The sequence below is a fragment of the Oncorhynchus kisutch genome, unplaced genomic scaffold, assembly GCF_002021735.2.
Source record: "Oncorhynchus kisutch isolate 150728-3 unplaced genomic scaffold, Okis_V2 scaffold4063, whole genome shotgun sequence".
NCBI classification, from domain to species: Eukaryota; Metazoa; Chordata; class Actinopteri; order Salmoniformes; family Salmonidae; genus Oncorhynchus; species Oncorhynchus kisutch.
This window is the reverse complement of record NW_022266008.1, coordinates 95,413-119,410: the sequence shown is the minus strand read 5'-3', so window position 1 is coordinate 119,410 and position 23,998 is coordinate 95,413. Positions and strand designations below refer to the sequence as shown.

At 43.9% G+C, this 23,998-nt stretch overlaps 2 protein-coding genes across 5 annotated transcripts in view; both read left to right on the top strand.

Annotated features, from left to right (window-relative positions):
- LOC109877237 (uncharacterized) lies at positions 1 to 23,841 on the top strand. 2 transcript variants are annotated; one of them, XM_031822079.1, is made up of 10 exons: positions 1 to 1,061; positions 4,128 to 4,315; positions 4,795 to 4,985; positions 5,296 to 5,511; positions 9,996 to 10,326; positions 12,165 to 12,301; positions 14,789 to 15,028; positions 16,703 to 16,873; positions 22,759 to 22,848; positions 23,295 to 23,841. In XM_031822079.1, the coding sequence occupies exons 2-10, from the start codon at positions 4,135 to 4,137 to the stop codon at positions 23,469 to 23,471; spliced, it is 1,734 nt and encodes a 577-aa protein (XP_031677939.1). In that variant the 5' UTR covers positions 1 to 1,061; positions 4,128 to 4,134; the 3' UTR covers positions 23,472 to 23,841. The 2 variants fall into 2 exon arrangements, with proteins under 2 accessions (XP_031677939.1, XP_031677940.1); XM_031822080.1 differs by having other exon boundaries at positions 2 to 1,061; positions 12,168 to 12,301.
- The window catches only part of LOC109886293 (pirin), a 29,736-nt gene continuing 29,220 nt past the window's right edge, over positions 23,483 to 23,998 (top strand). For 2 of the 3 annotated variants that reach the window (XM_031822083.1, XM_031822082.1), the window contains exon 1: positions 23,483 to 23,904. The gene's annotated coding sequence lies outside the window, so the exon portion shown is untranslated. The remainder of the gene's footprint in view (positions 23,905 to 23,998) is intronic. The other variant, XM_031822081.1, reaches the window with a different exon arrangement.

Here is a 23,998-nt window from a genome sequence, read left to right as displayed (position 1 = left end):
TGTGGGCTGCCTACCACCATTTTCATCTTTAGTTGTTTTCAGCCTTAATTGATTTCAGCCTTAGTATTAATTGTTTTCAGCCTTAGTATTCATTGTTTTCAGCCTTAGTATTCATTGTTTTCAGCCTTAGTATTAATTGTTTTCAGCCTTAGTATTCATTGTTTTCAGCCTTAGTATTCATTGTTTTCAGCCTTAGTATTCATTGTTTTCAGCCTTATTAGTATATGTTGATTTCAGGCATAGTTGTTTTCAGCCTTAATTGATTTCAGCCTTAGTGTTCGTTGTTTACAGCCTTAGTATTAATTGTTTTCAGCCTTAGTATTCATTGTTTTCAGCCTTAGTATATGTTGTTTTCAGCCTTAGTATTAATTGTTTTCAGCCTTAGTATTCATTGTTTTCAGCCTTAGTATTCATTGTTTTCAGCCTTAGTATTCATTGTTTTCAGCCTTATTAGTATATGTTGATTTCAGGCATAGTTGTTTTCAGCCGTAGTGTATGTTGTTTTCAGCCTTAGTATATGTTGTTTTCAGCCTTAGTATTCATTGTTTTCAGCCTTAGTATTCATTGTTTTCAGCCTTATTAGTATATGTTGATTTCAGGCATAGTTGTTTTCAGCCTTAATTGTTTTCAGCCTTAGTATTAATTGTTTTCAGCCTTAGTATTAATTGTTTTCAGCCTTAGTATTCATTGTTTTCAGCCTTAGTATTCATTGTTTTCAGCCTTAGTATTCATTGTTTTCAGCCTTAGTATTCATTGTTTTCAGCCTTAGTATTAATTGTTTTCAGCCTTAGTATTAATTGTTTTCAGCCTTAGTATTAATTGTTTTCAGCCTTAGTATTCATTGTTTTCAGCCTTAGTATTAATTGTTTTCAGCCTTAGTATTCATTGTTTTCAGCCTTAGTATTCATTGTTTTCAGCCTTATTAGTATATGTTGATTTCAGGCATAGTTGTTTTCAGCCGTAGTATATGTTGACTGTTTTATGTTGACACACTGTGGCTGTTGGAGGCTTTGCGTATTTTGACCAACTGAATTGACAGATACTGGAATCTTATTAATAAGGTACTGTGTTTTGTGTTATGTTTGTGTGTTTGTGTGTTTGACAAACTGAGTTGACAGATACTGAAAGTTCAACGAGGTACTGTTTTGTGTTTACTTGGTCTTGGTACTTTTTAGGTAGCTAAATGACTAACTAGCCTATGGTAAGTGAAAATATATCTGAAGCAGTAGGCTTGTCGTGTTGGCATGAAATCTTAAACTGCCACACATTCCAGTAGGGTAGAGATCCTTCTGGAAGGCTTAGTGGTCTCAAAATCACTCACTGTTTTGCTGGGTAGTACTTTGCAGTGGAGAGTTAGAGATTGACATTGTGTGTGTGTGAGTGTGGTTGTGTGTGTGCATACCTGCATATGTGTGTGTTATATGAACAGTCTCTACTCCCAAGCCATAAGACTGCTAAATAGTTAGTTAAAGTGTTAACCAAATAGCTACCTGGACTATCTGCAATGACTCTCTTCACACTAACTCTTTTGACTCATCACTGTTGTTACTGTTTATTATCTATCCTGTTACCCCTACCTAGAGTATACTGCTGCTACTGTCTATTATCTATCCTGTTACCCCTACCTAGAGTATACTGTTGTTACTGTTTATTATCTATCCTGTTACCCCTACCTAGAGTATACTGTTGTTACTGTTTATTATCTATCCTGTTACCCCTACCTAGAGTATACTGTTGTTACTGTTTATTATCTATCCTGTTGACTAGTCACTGTATCCCTACCTATATGTACATATCTACCTCAATTACCTTGTACCTGTGCACATGGACTCGTACTGGTACTCTGTGTAATATAGCCAAGTTATCATTGACTCAGTACTGGTACTCTGCGTATATAGCCAAGTTATCATTGACTCAGTTCTGGTACTCTGTGTAAACAGCCAAGTTATCATTGACTCAGTTCTGGTACTCTGTGTAAACAGCCAAGTTATCATTGACTCAGTGCTGGTACTCTGTGTAAACAGCCAAGTTATCATTGACTCAGTGCTGGTACTCTGTGTAAACAGCCAAGTTATCATTGACTCAGTGCTGGTACTCTGTGTAAACAGCCAAGTTATCATTGACTCAGTGCTGGTACTCTGTGTAAACAGCCAAGTTATCATTGACTCAGTGCTGGTACTCTGTGTAAACAGCCAAGTTATTGTTTCTCAGTGGGGATTTATTCCTTGTGTTATTATCTTTCTGTTATTTCTCTTTCTGTTTCTCCGTATGGTTGGGAAGGACGGTCAGGTCAGGAAGGATGGTTGGGAAGGACGGTCAGGTCAGGAAGGATGGTTGGGAAGGACGGTCAGGTCAGGAAGGATGGTTGGGAAGGACGGTCAGGTCAGGCAGGATGGTTGGGAAGGACGGTCAGGTCAGGAAGGATGGTTGGGAAGGACGGTCAGGTCAGGAAGGATGGTTGGGAAGGACGGTCAGGTCAGGAAGGATGGTTGGGAAGGACGGTCAGGTCAGGAAGGATGGTTGGGAAGGACGGTCAGGTCAGGAAGGATGGTTGGGAAGGACGGTCAGGTCAGGAAGGATGGTTGGGAAGGACGGTCAGGTCAGGCAGGATGGTTGGGAAGGACGGTCAGGTCAGGCAGGATGGTTGGGAAGGACGGTCAGGTCAGGAAGGATGGTTGGGAAGGACGGTCAGGTCAGGAAGGATGGTTGGGAAGGACGGTCAGGTCAGGCAGGATGGTTGGGAAGGACGGTCAGGTCAGGAAGGATGGTTGGGAAGGACGGTCAGGTCAGGAAGGATGGTTGGGAAGGACGGTCAGGTCAGGAAGGATGGTTGGGAAGGACGGTCAGGTCAGGAAGGATGGTTGGGAAGGACGGTCAGGTCAGGAAGGATGGTTGGGAAGGACGGTCAGGTCAGGAAGGATGGTTGGGAAGGACGGTCAGGTCAGGAAGGATGGTTGGGAAGGACGGTCAGGTCAGGAAGGATGGTTGGGAAGGACGGTCAGGTCAGGAAGGATGGTTGGGAAGGACGGTCAGGTCAGGAAGGATGGTTGGGAAGGACGGTCAGGTCAGGAAGGATGGTTGGGAAGGACGGTCAGGTCAGGAAGGATGGTTGGGAAGGACGGTCAGGTCAGGAAGGATGGTTGGGAAGGACGGTCAGGTCAGGAAGGATGGTTGGGAAGGACGGTCAGGTCAGGAAGGATGGTTGGGAAGGACGGTCAGGTCAGGAAGGATGGTTGGGAAGGACGGTCAGGTCAGGAAGGATGGTTGGGAAGGACGGTCAGGTCAGGAAGGATGGTTGGGAAGGACGGTCAGGTCAGGCAGGATGGTTGGGAAGGACGGTCAGGTCAGGAAGGATGGTTGGGAAGGACGGTCAGGTCAGGAAGGATGGTTGGGAAGGACGGTCAGGTCAGGCAGGATGGTTGGGAAGGACGGTCAGGTCAGGAAGGATGGTTGGGAAGGACGGTCAGGTCAGGAAGGATGGTTGGGAAGGACGGTCAGGTCAGGAAGGATGGTTGGGAAGGACGGTCAGGTCAGGAAGGATGGTTGGGAAGGACGGTCAGGTCAGGAAGGATGGTTGGGAAGGACGGTCAGGTCAGGCAGGATGGTTGGGAAGGACGGTCAGGTCAGGAAGGATGGTTGGGAAGGACGGTCAGGTCAGGAAGGATGGTTGGGAAGGACGGTCAGGTCAGGAAGGATGGTTGGGAAGGACGGTCAGGTCAGGCAGGATGGTTGGGAAGGACGGTCAGGTCAGGAAGGATGGTTGGGAAGGACGGTCAGGTCAGGAAGGATGGTTGGGAAGGACGGTCAGGTCAGGAAGGATGGTTGGGAAGGACGGTCAGGTCAGGAAGGATGGTTGGGAAGGACGGTCAGGTCAGGAAGGATGGTTGGGAAGGACGGTCAGGTCAGGAAGGATGGTTGGGAAGGACGGTCAGGTCAGGAAGGATGGTTGGGAAGGACGGTCAGGTCAGGAAGGATGGTTGGGAAGGACGGTCAGGTCAGGAAGGATGGTTGGGAAGGACGGTCAGGTCAGGAAGGATGGTTGGTTGTTTACCAAGGACTAGAATGTTTAAAAAAATTTGATTTAGATTTTGTAACTTTTGTCTGTGCTGGTGTTTGTCTCATGCCAGCCGTGTGATGTTGGACGTCCTGATAATAGGTGGAGGACCCCAGGCCCTGACCCTGGCCACCCTGCTGTCCTGTCCAGACCAGGCCCTGACCCCACCTCCCCCCAACACAGACATCCTCCAGGGGATCCAGTTCAGCCAGGGCAGGGCCAAGACCAGCCGCTCTAAGAGCAAGAGAGGAGGAGCTACCCGTGAGGATAACTACACTGCAAGCTCAATGTTTTTTACGTGAGCTTTTCATAAAGGGCCCAGATGAAGCCTGTTCCCAGACTAAAGAGTGAATGTTTATTAAAAGGGCGTTTTAGTCAGGGGTCCAGGAAAACATCCCAGAAAGTAGACTGATGTTTTTCCTCCCATTTCAGTTAGGAGAGACATTCCTCTATAATCTCCCTACACATATAGTGTACAGCATGCTGTTGGTGCTCTCTGTTTGACAGGTCTCTAATCTCTCCCCATCCCCATGACAACAGCCAGCTGAGGAGCAGGTCACTCCAAGCCGGGCTCAGATCCAGTCTCTTAGACTAAAAAGAAAATCTCCATTGAAAGTGGTTTTTAGTCGAGGTTGAAGGTGTAGGCTTAATTTGCCTGTATAGACTGTATTTTAGTCTCTCCAGTTCACACCGTTCTGCTGGCGATGCTGTCTGGTTGACAGGTGTGTAATATCTCCCAGGACAGCAGACAGCCGAGCCCGAGGAGCAGGCCACTCCAGACCCAGAGTCAGTTACATCTTGCCCTCTGCTGGCCTTCAGAGTGGTGGACTCATACGGAACATGGACCTCGCTGTGGGAGAGCCAGTTCAGAGCACTCAACATCCCTCACCTTCGCTCACACACCCTGGTGCACACAGACCCACTCAATAAGGTATATCCCTCACCTTCGCTCACACACCCTGGTGCACACAGACCCACTCAATAAGGTATATCCCTCACCTTCACTCACACACCCTGGTGCACACAGACCCACTCAATAAGGTACAACCCTCAACTTCGCTCACACACCCTGGTGCACACAGACATACACACACTCAACAAGGTTGATGGTCCCTGCTGTAGGGTTGAATGAATGGTTCCTTCTGGACAACGCGAGTTGAGGTCACTTCAGTTTTCAATCCAGTCAATTCAGGCAGGGTACTTGTTTTTGCCTATAATCCCTTTGTCTTGGTTCCTCCCAGAGGGCTTTGCAGGAGTTTGTTCTGGAGAAGGATCGGACAGCGGAGCTACACTGCCTCCCTGACCACACCTTCATTCTGGATGAGAACGCCTTCTTCAACGACATGCGTCTGGGCAAGAAGGACAGGAGGAGACTGAGCAGCAGCAGAGGCCTACAGAAGAGCCTGTACTTTAGCCTGCCAGGCACCAGGCTCAGTGTGGACTTCTTCATGCAGCAGGTCAGAGATGGAGATGCACGCTGGCTGTGGCTTGAGTTGAGTTGAAGTGAAAAGGCACCATACCATCATTGGGGTGAATCCCATTTCAGTTCAGTCAATTCAGGAAGGAAACTGAACTTCCAGTTGGAATTGAAATGGAATTGACCCCAACCCTGCACCATACTAAACATACTATGTGAGTCCCTCCACTACACAAAATTGTGCAATAACAGTGACGCTTCTCTGTGTGACACAAGTAGGACTTACCTGGGAGTGGTCAACTAACCCTCCTGCTGGAGAGCTACTGGGGTTGCAGGCTTTTGTTCCAGACCTGCACTAATACACTTGATGACTACTAATGATAGTGAATGTGAGTTTTACAGTGAATGCTTGCTCTATTGTAGGGTTTATGTACAGCTGCAAGAAAAAGTATGTGAACCCTTTGGAAATACCCGGATTTCTGCATAAATTGGTCATAAAATGTGATCTGATCTTTATCTAGGTCACAACAACAGACAAACCCAGTCTGCTTAAACTCATAAAACACAAACAATGATACGTTTTCATGTCTTTATTGAACACATCGTGTGAACAGTCACAGTGCAGGGTGGGAAAAGTATGTGAACCCTTGGTTTTAATAACAGGTTGACCCTCCTTTGGCAGCAATAACCTCAACCAAACGTTTTCTGTAGTTGAGGATCAGACCTGCACAACGGTCAGGAGGAATTTTGGACCATTCCTCTTTACAAAACTGTTTCAGTTCAGCAATATTCTTGGGATGTCTGGTGTGAACTGCTCTCTTGAGGTCATGCCACAGCATCTCAATCAGGTTGAGGTCAGGACTCTGACTGGGCCACTCCAGAAGGTCAGGACTCTGACTGGGCCACTCCAGAAGGTCAGGACTCTGACTGGGCCACTCCAGAAGGTCAGGACTCTGACTGGGCCTCTCCAGAAGGTCAGGACTCTGACTGGGCCACTCCAGAAGGTCAGGACTCTGACTGGGCCTCTTCAGAAGGTCAGGACTCTGACTGGGCCTCTCCAGAAGGTCAGGACTCTGACTGGGTCACTCCAGAAGGTCAGGACTCTGACTGGGCCACTCCAGAAGGTCAGGACTCTGACTAGGCCACTCCAGAAGGTCAGGACTCTGACTGGGCCACTCCAGAAGGTCAGGACTCTGACTGGGCCACTCCAGAAGGTCAGGACTCTGACTGGGCCACTCCAGTTGGGATGAGATGTTGATGTTGGTGTGCTGTGCCTTTTTTTCTCCACACATAGTGTTGTGTGTTCCTTCCAAACAACTCAATTTTAGTTTAATCTGTTCTCAGAATATTTTCCCAGAAGCACAGTGGAACATCCAGGTGCTCTTCAGACAATGTTCAGCAATGTTTTTTTTGGACAGCAGCGGCTTCTTCCGTTGTGTCCTCCCATGAACACCATTCTTGTTTAGTGTTTTACGTATTGTAGACTCGTCAACAGAGATGTTAGCATGTTTCAGAGATTTCTGTAAGTCTTTAGCTGACACTCTAGGATTCTTCATAACCTCATTGAGCATTCTGAGCTGTACTCTTGCAGTAATCTTTGAAAAACGGCCACTCCTAGGGAGAGTAGCAACAGTGCTGAACTTTCTCCATTTATAGACAATTTGTCTTACAGTGGACTGATGAACATCAAGGCTTTTAGAGATACTTTGTAACCCTTTCCAGCTTCATGCAGGTCAACAATTCTTAATCTTAGGTCATCTGAGATCTCTCTTGTTCGAGACATGGTTCACATCAAGCAATGCCTCTTGTGAATAACAACCTCAAATTTTATAGTGTTAGTGTTAGTGTTTTTATAGGGCGAGGCAGCTCTAACCAACATCTCCAATCTTGTCTCATTGACTGGACTCCAGGTTAGCTGACTCCTGACTCCAATTAGCTTTTGGAGAAGTCATTAATACCTCTTCAGGCTAGGGGGCGGTATTTTCACATCCGGATGAAAAGTGTGCCCAAAGTAATCTGCCTGCTACTCAGGCCCAGAAGCTAGGATATGCATATAATTGGTAGATTTGGATAGAAAACACTCTAAAAGTTTCTAAAACTGTTAAAATTATGTCTGTGTATAACAGAACTTATTTGGCAGGCGAAACCCAGAGGACAAACCATCCAGGGATGTTTTATTTAGGGGACAATTCTCTTTTCAATGGGGTTTCTATGTGGATCTACATTTCTAAGGCACTTGCTTGCATTACCTATCGCTTCCACTGGATGTCAACAGTCTTTAGAAATTGGTTGATGTTTTTCCTTTGAGTAATGAAGAAGTAGGGCTGTTCCGAATGAGGGTTGAGTCTAGTGTACTGTTGTGGTTGGGGCCCGCGACCCAAAAGCTCCACATTGTTTTTATCCGCTATTGAGATATATATATAGATATATTACAGTTTATCCCATCTTAAATTTTATTGATTATTTACGTTAAAAATACCTAAAGTTGGATTAGGAAAGTAGTTTGAAATGTTTGGATCAAGATTACGGTTTAGATTAATTTATTAGATATTTTGTAGTCATGTTGTTCAAGTTGGAACCAGTGTTTTTTTTTATCAATGGACATTTTGGAGATATAACGACAGAATTAATCGAACAAAAGGACCATTTAGGATGTTTATGGGACATATTGGAGTGCCAACAGAACAAGATCTTCATAGGTAAGGCATGAATTATATAGTTATTTCTGAGTTTTGTGTCGCGCCTGGCGGGATGAAATATGATTGTCTGTGTTTGTTTGATGGGGTGCTGTCCTCAGATAATAGCATGGTTTGCTTTCGCCGCAAAGCCTTTTTGAAATTTGACACAGTGGCTAAAATAGCAAGAAGTTAAGCTTTAATTTGGTGTGTTGGAGTTGTGAATGTACGAAAGTTAAAGATATATATATATATTTTTTTTTCGGGCTCTGCCATTTCACCGGATGTTGTCGAAACATTCCACTAGCGGAACCCCTAGCCGTAAAAGGTTTTAACCTAACGTTTTCCAACCTACACTGTGAATGTTTAAATGAAACATTCCGTTAGCAGAACCCCTAGCCGTAAAAGGTTTTAACCTAGCATTTTCCAACCTACACTGTGAATGTTTAAATTATGTATTCAATATAGACAAGATAAATACAATAATTTGTGTGTTATTAGTTTAAGCACACTGTTTGTCTATTGTTGTGACTTAGATGAAGATCAGATCAAATTTGATGACCAATTTATGCAGAAATCCAGGTACAGTTGAAGTCGGAAGATTACATACACTTAGGTTGGAGTCATTAAAACTTGTTTTTCAACCACTCCAAAATGTCTTGTTAACAAACTATAGTTTTGTCAAATCGGATAGGACATCTGCTTTGTGCATGACACATAATTTTTCCAACAATTGTTTACAGACAGATTATTTAACTTATAATTCACTGTATCACAATTCCAGTGGGTCAGAAGTTTACATACAGTAAGTTGACTGTGCCTTTAAACAGCTTGGAAAACTCCCGAAAATTATGCCATGGCTTTAGAAGCTTCTGATAGGCTAATTGACATCATTTGAGTAAATTGGAGGTGTACCTGTGGATGTATTTGGGGACAAAGATCGTACTTTTTGGAGAAATGTCCTCTGGTCTGATGAAACAAAAATAGAACTGTTTGTTCATAATGACCATCGTTATGTTTGGAGAAAAAAGGGGGAGGCGCTTTGCTGCAGGAGGGACTGGTGCACTTCACAAAATAGATGGCATCACGAGAATGGAAAATGATGTGGATATATTGAAGCAACATCTCAAGACATCAGTCAGGAAGTCAAAGCTTGGTCGCAAAAGGGTCTTCCAAATGGACAATGACCCCAAGCATACTTCCAAAGTTGTGGCAAAATGGCTTAAGGACAACAAAGTCAAGGTATTGGAATGGCCATCACAAAGCCCTGACCTCAATCCCATAGAAAATTTGTAGGCAGAACAGGTAAAGCGTGTGCGAGCAAGGAGGCCTACAAACCTGACTCAGTTACACCAGCTCTGTCAGGAGGAATGGGCCAAAATTCCCCCAACTTATTGTGGGAAGTTTGTGGAAGGCTACCCGAAACGTTTGACCCAAGTAAAAAAAATGTAAAGGCAATGCTACCAAATACTAATTGAGTGTATGTAAACTTCTGACCTACTGGGAATGTGATGAAAGAAATAAAAGCTTAAATAAATCATTCTCTACTATTATTCTGACATTTCACATTCTTGAAGTGGTGATCCTAACTGACCTAAGACAGGACATTTTTATTAATATTAAATGTCAGGAATTGTGAAAAACTGAGTTTAAATGTATTTGGCTAAGGTGTATGTAAACTTCAGACTAATTCCAAAGGGTTCATATACTTTTATTTGCCACTGTAGTTGTGCATTAAAATCTATGAACTTGTGATATATAATGTAACGTGTGTGTGCATGTAATCTATTAGCCATCAACTCAAATCACCCAGAACAAAATAACTATACAACAACAATACTCTATCCAGGTGGACAAATATGGCCTGGACAGTGTCCTGACAAAGGGCACAGTGGACAGACTGACCCCTGTCATGTCAGAAGGAATTGTGACATCATTCAGGGTATTCCTTCAGAACGGGGACGTCCTCGAGGCAAGGCGGGTAGTCATGGCGACCGGGCCGACCCGTGCCCAGATGGCCAACATTCCTTTCTGGGTGTCGTCCATAGCGGAGAGCTACCCTGAGGAACGCCTGCAGCACACCGTACAGCTCATGCACCACCACTCACGGTCAACACGGCAACAGGAACCAAGAAGCCAGAACCAGGAACAGGAAGAGAGTTCTTCTTCTCTCTTATCAGGTCGGTTGAGATGAGAATCCTCTGCTATTGATAGCTATCTGTATAGATGGACCATATGTCTCCACATGACACTGTCCTATAATGTCCTCTCCTGGTGTTGAGGTGACATGACACTGTCCTATAATGCCCTCCCCTGGTGTTTAGGTGACATGACACTGTCCTATAATGCAATCTCCTGGTGTTGAGGTGACATGACACTGTCCTATAATGCCCTCTCCTGGTGTTGAGGTGACATTACATGACACTGTACTATAATGCCCTCTCCTGGTGTTGAGGTGACATGACACTGTACAATACCGCCCTCTCCTGGTGTTGAGGTGACATGACACTGTACAATAACGCCCTCTCCTGGTGTTGAGGTGACATGACACTGTACAATACCGCCCTCTCCTGGTGTTGAGGTGACATGACACTGTACTATAACGCCCTCTCCTGGTGTTGAGGGGACATGACACTGTGCTATAACGCCCTCTCCTGGTGTTGAGGTGACATGACACTGTACAATAACGCCCTCTCCTGGTGTTGAGGTGACATGACGCTGTACAATAATGCCCTCTCCTGGTGTTGAGGTGACATGACATGACACTGTGCTATAATGCCCTCTCCTGGTGTTGAGGTGACATGACATGACACTGTGCTATAACGCCCTCTCCTGGTGTTGAGGGGACATGACATGACACTGTACAATAACGCACTCTCCTGGTGTTGAGGTGACATGACACTGTGCTATAACGCCCTCTCCTGGTGTTGAGGTGACATGACACTGTACAATAACGCCCTCTCCTGGTGTTGAGGTGACATGACGCTGTACAATAATGCCCTCTCCTGGTGTTGAGGTGACATGACATGACACTGTGCTATAATGCCCTCTCCTGGTGTTGAGGTGACATGACATGACACTGTGCTATAATGCCCTCTCCTGGTGTTGAGGTGACATGACACTGTACAATAATGGCCTCTCCTGGTGTTGAGGTGACATGACACTGTACAATAATGGCCTCTCCTGGTGTTGAGGTGACATGACACTGTACAATACCACCCTCTCCTGGTGTTGAGGTGACATGACACTGTACAATACTGCCCTCTCCTGGTGTTGAGGTGACATGACACTGTACAATACCACCCTCTCCTGGTGTTGAGGTGACATGACATGCTGTCAAGCCAAAGGCTGCAATGCTGTAATATCACACTGACTGGCCATCTGTTTGAGTTATCAAATGTAGAAATTAACTTATTTACTTAGTACTTATTTGTGTTGGACATTCTGTTCCTGTTAAGAGTCAGTGTGGTGTTACTAACTCTCTCTCCATCCAGCAGGTCTCTATGTGGTGTTACTAACTCTGTCTCCATCCAGCAGGTCTCTATGTGGAGTCACTAACTCTGTCTTCATCCAGCAGGGTCTCTATGTGGTGTCACTAACTCTGTCTCCATCCAGCAGGTCTCTATGTGGTGTTACTAACTCTGTCTCCATCCAGCATGGTCTCTATGTGGTGTCACTAACTCTGTCTCCATCCAGCAGGTCTCTATGTGGTGTTACTAACTCTGTCTCCATCCAGCAGGTCTCTATGTGGTGTCACTAACTCTGTCTCCATCCAGCATGGTCTCTATGTGGTGTCACTAACTCTGTCTCCATCCAGCAGGTCTCTATGTGGTGTTACTAACTCTGTCTCCATCCAGCAGGTCTCTATGTGGTGTCACTAACTCTGTCTCCATCCAGCATGGTCTCTATGTGGTGTCACTAACTCTCTCTCCATCCAGCAGGTCTCTATGAGGTGTTACTAACTCTCTCTCTATCTTTCAGGTCTCTATGTGGTGTCACTAACCCTGTCTCCATCCAGCAGGTCCCTATGTGGTGTGTGAGCCTGGCCAGAGGGTGATGGTGGTTGGTGGAGGCCTGACCAGCGCTCATGTCATCTCCATCGCTCTGCAGCAAGGAGCCAGTCATGTGACCTGGGTGATGCGCAAACACTTACAGGTCTGTTTTGGTTTAAATCTATGGCCATGTCCCAATTATCTTTCAATCCGCCCGAAGTGGAAACTTGTTAGTTCTGGGAATTATCACATAGAAACTTCATTTGGAGAATCAAGGAGGTTTTAATATGCTTTCACATTTGTAGCACAAACCATTGTTTTGAAAACCATGGTGAAAATGTATACATGCCTCCTGTATGACCCTATAATCTGTGAACTGTACATGATACTGTCCCGCCTTCCACCGAAGGTGGCTCCTCCCCCTGTTCGGGAGGCGCTCGGCGGTCGTCGTCGCCGGCCTACTAGCTGCCACCGATCCCTTTTCTTTTTCGTTTGGTTTTGTCTGTCTTGTGTTCACCTGTGTCTAGTTTAGGCTAATCAGTGGGGTATTTAATCTCACCCTACCCGCTAGGTTTTGTGCAAGATTGTTTGTGTTACTGTCGTTGGCCTGGGTTGCGTTTTTCTCTGTTAAGCAGGTTTATTTCACAGGACTGTTTTTCCAGCACGTTAGTTTAGTCAGAGGAGTGTGTTCCTCCGTTTTCGACTAGACTGGGTTCCTGTTTTTAGTGGCTGCTTTTGTGGTCCTCCACCTTGTTGGCGGACCAGTAAATAACACGCCCTTCTTGAAATTCTTGCTCTCCTAGGGAGATACTGACAGATAGACAACATCTTGGTCTCCTGCTCCTGACTCCACACCCACCTCTCCTAGGGAGATACTGACAGATAGACAACATCTTGGTCTCCTGCTCCTGACTCCACACCCACCTCTCCTAGGGAGATACTGACAGATAGACAACATCTTGGTCTCCTGCTCCTGACTCCACACCCACCTCTCCTAGGGAGATACTGACAGATAGACAACATCTTGGTCTCCTGCTCCTGACTCCACACCCACCTCTCCTAGGGAGATACTGACAGATAGACAACATCTTGGTCTCCTGCTCCTGACTCCACACCCACCTCTCCTCGGGAGATACTGACAGATAGACAACATCTTGGTCTCCTGCTCCTGACTCCACACCCACCTCTCCTCGGGAGATACTGACAGATAGACAACATCTTGGTCTCCTGCTCCTGACTCCACACCCACCTCTCCTAGGGAGATACTGACAGATAGACAACATCTTGGTCTCCTGCTCCTGACTCCACACCCACCTCTCCTCGGGAGATACTGACAGATAGACAACATCTTGGTCTCCTGCTCCTGACTCCACACCCACGTCTCCTCGGGAGATACTGACAGATAGACAACATCTTGGTCTCCTGCTCCTGACTCCACACCCACCTCTCCTAGGGAGATACTGACAGATAGACAACATCTTGGTCTCCTGCTCCTGACTCCACACCCACCTCTCCTAGGGAGATACTGACAGATAGACAACATCTTGGTCTCCTGCTCCTGACTCCACACCCACCTCTCCTCGGGAGATACTGACAGATAGACAACATCTTGGTCTCCTGCTCCTGACTCCACACCCACCTCTCCTAGGGAGATACTGACAGATAGACAACATCTTGGTCTCCTGCTCCTGACTCCACACCCACCTCTCCTAGGGAGATACTGACAGATAGACAACATCTTGGTCTCCTGCTCCTGACTCCACACCCACCTCTCCTCGGGAGATACTGACAGATAGACAACATCTTGGTCTCCTGCTCCTGACTCCACACCCACCTCTCCTCGGGAGATACTGACAGATAGACAACATCTTGGTCTCCTGCTCCTGACTCCACACCCACCTCTCCTAGGGAGATACTGACAGATAGACAACATCTTGGTCTCCTGCTCCTGACTCCACACCCACCTCTCCTAGGGAGATACTGACAGATAGACAACATCTTGGTCTCCTGCTCCTGACTCCACACCCACCTCTCCTCGGGAGATACTGACAGATAGACAACATCTTGGTCTCCTGCTCCTGACTCCACACCCACCTCTCCTCGGGAGATACTGACAGATAGACAACATCTTGGTCTCCTGCTCCTGACTCCACACCCACCTCTCCTAGGGAGATACTGACAGATAGACAACATCTTGGTCTCCTGCTCCTGACTCCACACCCACCTCTCCTCGGGAGATACTGACAGATAGACAACATCTTGGTCTCCTGCTCCTGACTCCACACCCACCTCTCCTCGGGAGATACTGACAGATAGACAACATCTTGGTCTCCTGCTCCTGACTCCACACCCACCTCTCCTAGGGAGATACTGACAGATAGACAACATCTTGGTGTCATTACTCTCTTCATTAGAGTGCTCTAAAATATGGAGTATTTATATGCGTATTTAATATAGTATGTCTATATTGTGAACAATTTTACACAAATTTATTCAACATTAAAACTAATAATATGAATATCTCAAAAGTACCCTTTTAGATTTTGTTCATTTGTAGACAAGCTGAAACAGTTTGATGTTAAGAGAATGTTATAGTCAGACCACCATGATCTCCAACCCCAAACCCCTCTGCCTCGTTCCTCTCCCCCAGCTGAAGCAGTTTGACGTGGGTGACGTGGAAAGCCTGGTGGGCCGGTACTCCCATGTGGAGCATGGCATCAAGATGGACGGCCTGGCCTACCTGCGCCAGTTCTACAACGAGAGCAGCGTCCATAAGAGACTGGCCATGATCAGACAGGCCAGGAAGGGAGGGGCAGTTACACCTGAGGCCTACGCAGCCCTGCAGCCCTACATCCAGACTGGACAGCTGTCTGTCCGAGCATACTGCCAGGTACAGAAATAACAATAATATGGTAATGCTACTAGGTAAATAAATAGATATCAATAATATTAATACTACTGTGACCCCCAGTCACACACAACCTCTGTCCACCCTCTCTACTGCGACCCCCAGGCACACACAACCTCTGTCCACCCTCTCTACTGCGACCCCCAGTCACACACAACCTCTGTCCACCCTCTCTACTGCGACCCCCAGGCACACACAACCTCTGTCCACCCTCTCTACTGCGACCCCCAGTCACACACAACCTCTGTCCAACCTCTCTACTGCGACCCCCAGGCACACACAACCTCTGTCCACCCTCTCTACTGCGACCCCCAGTCACACACAACCTCTGTCCACCCTCTCTACTGCGACCCCCAGGCACACACAACCTCTGTCCACCCTCTCTACTGCGACCCCCAGGCACACACAACCTCTGTCCACCCTCTCTACTGTGACCCCCAGTCACACACAACCTCTGTCCACCCTCTCTACTGCGACCCCCAGGCACACACAACCTCTGTCCACCCTCTCTACTGCGACCCCCAGTCACACACAACCTCTGTCCACCCTCTCTACTGCGACCCCCAGTCACACACAACCTCTGTCCACCCTCTCTACTGTGACCCCCAGGCACACACAACCTCTGTCCACCCTCTCTACTGTGACCCCCAGGCACACACAACCTCTGTCCACCCTCTCTACTGCGACCCCCAGGCACACACAACCTCTGTCCAACCTCTCTACTGCGACCCCCAGTCACACACAACCTCTGTCCACCCTCTCTACTGTGACCCCCAGTCACACACAACCTCTGTCCACCCTCTCTACTGCGACCCCCAGTCACACACAACCTCTGTCCACCCTCTCTACTGCGACCCCCAGGCACACACAACCTCTGTCCACCCTCTCTACTGCGACCCCCAGTCACACACAACCTCTGTCCACCCTCTCTACTGCGACCCCCAGTCACACACAACCTCTGTCCACCCTCTCTACTGCGACCCCCAGTCACACACAACCTCTGTCCACCCTGTCTACTGCGACCCCCAGTCACACACAACCTCTGTCCACCCTCTCTACTGCGACCCCCAGGCACACACAACCTCTGTCCAACCTCTCTACTGCGACCCCCAGTCACACACAACCTCTGTCCACCCTCTCTACTGCGACCCCCAGGCACACACAACCTCTGTCCACCCTCTCTACTGCGACCCCCAGTCACACACAACCTCTGTCCACCCTCTCTACTGCGACCCCCAGTCACACACAACCTCTGTCCACCCTCTCTACTGCGACCCCCAGTCACACACAACCTCTGTCCACCCTCTCTACTGCGACCCCCAGTCACACACAACCTCTGTCCACCCTCTCTACTGCGACCCCCAGGCACACACAACCTCTGTCCAACCTCTCTACTGCGACCCCCAGTCACACACAACCTCTGTCCACCCTCTCTACTGCGACCCCCAGGCACACACAACCTCTGTCCAACCTCTCTCCACAGAGGTTGTGTGTGCCTGAGGGTCGCAGTAGAGAGGGTGGACAGAGGTTGTGAGTGCCTGGGGGTCACAGTAGAGAACTAACATTTGGAACAAACATTTTGAAACATAAAACAATACAATCTGGTGAAAGAGAGAAAGCAGAGCCAAGGTATTCATGACCTGTTGTGTTCTACAGGTGACTGAAGCTAAGTGGTGCTATGACAGCCAGGTGTGGAGACTGTCACTGTGTGGACAGAATGGCTATGAGACTTGGACTGGGGACAGGATATGGCTGGCTACAGGATGCAAACTGGACGTCAACCAAGACCCTATGCTCTCTTCTGTCATCAAGGAATTCCCTATTCAGGTGTGCTGCTATCACATCATATCTCAACCTCTGCAAGAATCTTTCATGTATCTTTAATCAAATCTGTGTCCACAAAATGACTATACTTCTATACTATACGACCGTGGTGTAAAGTACTTAAGGAAAAATACTTTAAAGTACTACTTAAGTAGTTTTTTGGTGTATGTGTACTTTTACTATTTATATATTTGTTTACTACTTTTACTTTTACTTCACTACATTCCTTAAGAAAATATTGTACTTTTTACTTCATACATTTTCCTTGACACCCAAAAGTACTTAGGACAGGAGAATAGTCCAATTCACGCACTTATCAACCGAACATCCCTGGTCATCTCTACTGCCTCTGATCTGGTAGACTCACTAAACAGAGATCATCCCTGGTAATCTCTACTGCCTCTGATCTGGTGGACTCACTAAACAGAGAACATCCCTGGTAATCCCTACTGCCTCTGATCTGGTGGACTCTCTAAACAGAGAACATCCCTGGTCATCTCTACTGCCTCTGATCTGGTAGACTCACTAAACAGAGATCATCCCTGGTAATCTCTACTGCCTCTGATCTGGTGGACTCACTAAACAGAGAACATCCCTGGTCATCCCTACTGCCTCTGATCTGGTGGACTCTCTAAACAGAGAACATCCCTGGTCATCTCTACTGCCTCTGATCTGGTGGACTCACTAAACAGAGAACATCCCTGGTCATCCCTACTGCCTCTGATCTGGTGGACTCTCTAAACAGAGAACATCCCTGGTCATCTCTACTGCCTCTGATCTGGTGGACTCTCTAAACAGAGAACATCCCTGGTCATCTCTACTGCCTCTGATCTGGTGGACTCTCTAAACAGAGATCATCCCTGGTCATCTCTACTGCCTCTGATCTGGCAGACTCACTAAACAGAGAACATCCCTGGTCATCTCTACTGCCTCTGATCTGGTGGACTCTCTAAACAGAGAACATCCCTGGTCATCTCTACTGCCTCTGATCTGGTGGACTCTCTAAACAGAGATCATCCCTGGTCATCTCTACTGCCTCTGATCAGGTGGACTCACTAAACAGAGAACATCCCTGGTCATCCCTACTGCCTCTGATCTGGTGGACTCTCTAAACAGAGAACATCCCTGGTCATCTCTACTGCCTCTGATCTGGTGGACTCTCTAAACAGAGAACATCCCTGGTCATCTCTACTGCCTCTGATCTGGTGGACTCTCTAAACAGAGATCATCCCTGGTCATCTCTACTGCCTCTGATCTGGCAGACTCACTAAACAGAGAACATCCCTGGTCATCTCTACTGCCTCTGATCTGGTGGACTCACTAAACAGAGAACATCCCTGGTTATCCCTACAGCCTCTGATCTGGTGGACTCACTAAACAGAGAACATCCCTGGTCATCTCTACAGCCTCTGATCTGGTGGACTCACTAAACAGAGAACATCCCTGGTCATCTCTACTGCCTCTGATCTGGTGGACTCACTAAACACACATGATTTGTTTGTAAATTATGACTGAATGTTGGACAAGAAAATGGTGCCATCTGGTTTGCTTAATATAAGGAATTTAGAAGGATTTACACATTTTTTCTTTTGATACTTAAGTATATTTTAAACTAAAAACCTTTATACCGTTACTCAAGTAGATTTTACTGGGTGACTTTTACTTGAGTCATTTTCTATGAAGGTCTCTTTACTTTTACACAAGTATGATAGTTGGGTACTTTTTCCACCACCGCTGTACCACCATACTATACTATAATACTACACTACTATACTAGTATACTACTATACTAGTATACTACTATACTATACTATACTATACCACCATACTATACTATAATACTACACTACTATACTAGTATACTACTATACTAGTATACTACTATACTATACCACCATACTATACTATATTACTACACTACTATACTAGTATACTACTATACCATTATACTACTATACTATACTATACCACCATACTATACCATACTACTACAATACTATACTAGTATACTACTATACTATACCACCATACTATACTATAATACTACAATACTATACTAGTATACTACTATACTATACCACCGTACTATACTATAATACTACACTACTATACTAGTATACTACTATACTATACTATACCACCATACTATACTATAATACTACAATACTATACTAGTATACTACTATACTATACCACCATACTATAATACTACACTACTATACTAGTATACTACCATACTATACTATACCACCATACTATACTATAATACTACAATACTATAATACTACACTACTACACTAGTATACTACTATACTATACCACCATACTATACTATAATACTACAATACTATAATACTACACTACTATACTAGTATACTACTATACTATACCACCATACCATACTATAATACTACAATACTATAATACTACACTACTATACTAGTATACTACTATACTATACCGCCATACTATACTACGGTACTACAATACTATAATACTATAATACTATAATACTATACTAGTATACTACTATACTATACCGCCATACTATACTATAATACTACACTACTATAATACTATAATACTATACTAGTATACTACTATACTATACCACCATACTATACTATAATACTACAATACTATAATACTACACTACTATACTAGTATACTACTATACTATACTAGTATACTACTATACTATACTATACCACCATACTATACTATAATACTACAATACTATAATACTACAATACTATACTGGTATACTACCATACTATACCACCATACTATACTATAATACTACAATACTATAATACTACACTACTATACTAGTATACTACTATACTATACCGCCGTACTATACTATAATACTACAATGCTATAATACTACACTACTATACTGGTATACTACTATACTATACTATACCACCATACTATACGATAATACTACCCTACTATAATACTACACCACTATACTAGTATACTGCTATACTATACGATACCGCCATACTATACTATAATACTACAATACTATAATACTACAATACTATAATACTACACTACTATACTATACTATACCACCATACTATGATATACTACTATACTACTATACTATGGGGTACTACCATACTATACTATACTACTGTGGTATGGTCTACTACTACACTATACTACTATACTAATATAGGCTACCGCTACACTTTAGGCTACTACTATACTTTACCACTATACTATAGGCTACTACTATACTATACCAAACTATACCATACTATACTACTATAGGCAACTACAGTGCCTTGCGAAATTATTCGGCCCCCTTGAACTTTGCGACCTTTTGCCACATTTCAGGCTTCAAACATAAAGATATAAAACTGTATTTCTTTGTGAAGAATCAACAACAAGTGGGACACAATCATGAAGTGGAACGACATTTATTGGATATTTCAAACGTTTTTAACAAATCAAAAACTGAAAAATTGGGCGTGCAAAATTATTCAGCCCCCTTAAGTTAATACTTTGTAGCGCCACCTTTTGCTGCGATTACAGCTGTTGCTGTAAGTCGCTTGGGGTATGTCTCTATCAGTTTTGCACATCGAGACACTGTCCCACTTGTTGTTGATTCTTCACAAAAAAATACAGTTTTATATCTTTATGTTTGAAGCCTGAAATGTGGCCAAGGGTCGCAAAGTTCAAGGGGGCCGAATACTTTCGCAAGGCACTGTACAATACTATACTATAGGCTACTACTGTACGACAATACTATACTACTATAGGCTACTGCTATACTATGCTACTTTACTATAGGCTACTCCTAGACTACACTACTATACTATAGGTGACTACTACACTACGCTACTACACCCCACTACTATAGGCTATTACTATACCATACTATACTATTATAGGCTACTACTATAATACTATAGGCTACTGCTATTTTATACTACCATGCTATATGCTACTACACTACTATACTATTATATTATGGGCTACTACTATACTATACTACTATAGGCTACTACTATACTATACTACCATGATATATGCTACTACTATACTATACTACTATAATATAGGCTACTATTATACTAAACCACTATGCTATAGGCTACTACTATACTATCCTAATATAGGCTACTACTATACTATACTACCATGATATATGCTACTACTATACTACTATAATATAGGCTACTACTATACTAAACCACTATTCTATAGGCTACTAATATGCTATACTACTATAGTATACTACTATAGGCTACTACTATGCTATAGGCTACCTCTATACTATACTACTATTCTATAAGCTACTACTATACTACTATACTATAGGCTACTACTATACTAATATAATATAGGCTACTATACTATAGGCTACTACTATACTATACACATATACTATCATAATATAGGCTACTACTATAATATAGGCTACTACTATAGTATAATACTATACTAATATAGGCTACTACTATACTATACCGCTATGGGCTGCTACTATAATATATGCCACTACTATACTATGCCACAATACAACTATACTATTGGCTACTACTATACTATACTACAATATACTACTATAGGCTACTACTATACTACTATAGGCTACTACTATACTACTATAATACTATAGGCTACTATTATACTATACTTTAGGCTACTACTAGGCTACTATACTATACTACTATAGCCTACTACTATACTATACCATAATACTATAAGCTCTACTATACTATGCCACACTATGCCATACTATACTACTATAGGCTACTACTATACTACTATAATACTATAGGCTACTATTATACTATACTTTAGGCTACTACTAGGCTACTATACTATACTACTATAGCCTACTACTATACTATACCATAATACTATAAGCTCCTACTATACTATGCCACACTATGCCATACTATACTACTATAGGCTACTACTATACTATACTATAGGCTAATTCTATATGGCTTTAATATACTACTATAGGCTACTGCTATACTAAGCTACTATACTATAGGCTACTAATATACTTCACTACTATACTATAGGCTACTATACTACTATACCATACCACTGTAGGCTATTACTATACTATACTACCATACTACTATGCGATACTATTATACTATAGGCTACTACTACACCATACCATACTATACAATACTACTATACTATTATATTACACTATAGGCTATTTCTGTGCTATACTACTATAGGCTACTACTATACTATACTACTATAGGCTACTACTATACTATAGGCTGCTACTATACAACTATACTATACTACTATAGACTACTACTATACTATACTACTATACTATAGGTTACAACTATACTGTGCTACTTTACTATACTACTATAGGCTACTACTATATTATACTACTATATGCTACTACTATACTATAGTCTTCTACTATACTATAATACTATAGGCTACTACTATACTATTGTAGGCTCCTACTATTCTATAATACTATAGGCTACTACTATACTATAGGCTCCTACTATACTATAATACTATAGGCTGCTACTATACTGCTGTGGGCTACTACTATACTATAGGCTGCTGCTATACGGCTGTGGGCTACTACTATACTACTATAGGCTACGACTATACTACTATACTATAGGCTGCTACTATACTACTATGAGCTACTACTATACTGCTACGGGCTACTACTATACTACTATAGGCTACTACTATACTACTATACTATAGGCTGCTACTATACTACTATGAGCTACTACTATACTATACTACTATACTTTTGATGGCTACTGTACTACTATAGACTACTATTATACTACTATACTATGTTATACCACTATACTACAGTCACCTGCATTTGATCCAAGTCTAATTACAACGTATCTCAACTTTAGGTCCTGGATGGCTGGCCTTGTATATCTGAGAGCTTGCAGTGGGCTCCAGGCTGTCCTCTGTACCTGATGGGACAGTACACAGCACTTCAGGTATATTGGTATTTTTTGCTAATCACACAAATGAAAACATTTTGTAGAAATAAGACGAATGGAATGTCAGAGGGATAATATTTCATTCATTTGTATTGCTGGGAATTTGTCAAAGCATTGACAGATACAAGTAATGAAAAAATGGTAATGGATTAAAAAAACAAGTAGCTTTTCAGGGTTTTGGAGGGGTGGAATGATAACCCAATGGAGTGTTGGCAAAAACGCAGCAGAGCAGGGATAGCCTTTTGATATATTTATAAACTTGTATTTTCTTTAGTCTTTCAAGGCCGCAATATAGGCTCTGAAATATAGGCAACATATGGCTTGGAAAGTAGACCTATGTGAGAATCTCTTTTGTAGGGTACTTGTCGATAAAGACTCAGTTGGTTACGTAATACTGTACAGTCAGTGTGACTCAGCTGTATTCCCTTTGTTGTCACAAACAGGTTGGTCCGCACGCGCTGAATCTGGCAGGAGGACAGGCTGCAAGCGCGCGCATCGCGAAGGACATAATATTCCAGCACAGCCGGAGTCGTTACGGAGGGACAGGGACACAAACCACCGTGGAGAGAGCACACACAGAAGAATACATTCAGCAGATGCACGGGCTGATGTGGTTATGATTAAAGACCTTAGCGCAAGTAATGTTTTGATGTCAAAGGGAGATTTACGCAACGATAAATCATGGATTCAGCTGCCTTCCTAGTTGAGAATAAACTACACCTCACCCCATCCTAGCTCCGAATAAACTCCCCCCCCCTTCCTAATAAACTGCACCTCACCCCTTCTTATCTGAGAATGAACTAACCCTCCCTCTTTTTTTATTCAAACTAATCCCTTGCGGTCAATCACGCCCTTCATGTCCGTACATGCGCAACAGATGCAGTGTTGGTAACCGCGACAACAACATGACTGCGCTTGGAAGATGATAGGCTTATAATTCTGTTGTTGCCTACACACTGGGAGGATTTGACAGCCTACATTACGTGCTTGTCTGATTGTAGTTGACATTCGGGGTAAATTAGTCTTGTTGAGTCCACATCCAATTTCTGCAAGGTTAGTGACATTGAGTTTCGTGTATCAAAGTAAACTCTACTCCACGGAGAAGTCCGCTAAACTTCATTTATCCTAGCTAGAGACCGATGCTGTT

Coding starts and splice junctions, on each gene's coding strand:
- LOC109877237 (XM_031822079.1), top strand. CDS start 4,135: ATGTTGGACGTCCTGATAATAGGTGGAGGACCCCAGGCCCTGACCCTG. Junction 10,327..12,164: donor TTCTTCTTCTCTCTTATCAG/GTCGGTTGAGAT, acceptor GTCTCCATCCAG/CAGGTCCCTATGTGGTGTGT. Junction 16,874..22,758: donor TCAAGGAATTCCCTATTCAG/GTGTGCTGCTAT, acceptor TCTCAACTTTAG/GTCCTGGATGGCTGGCCTTG.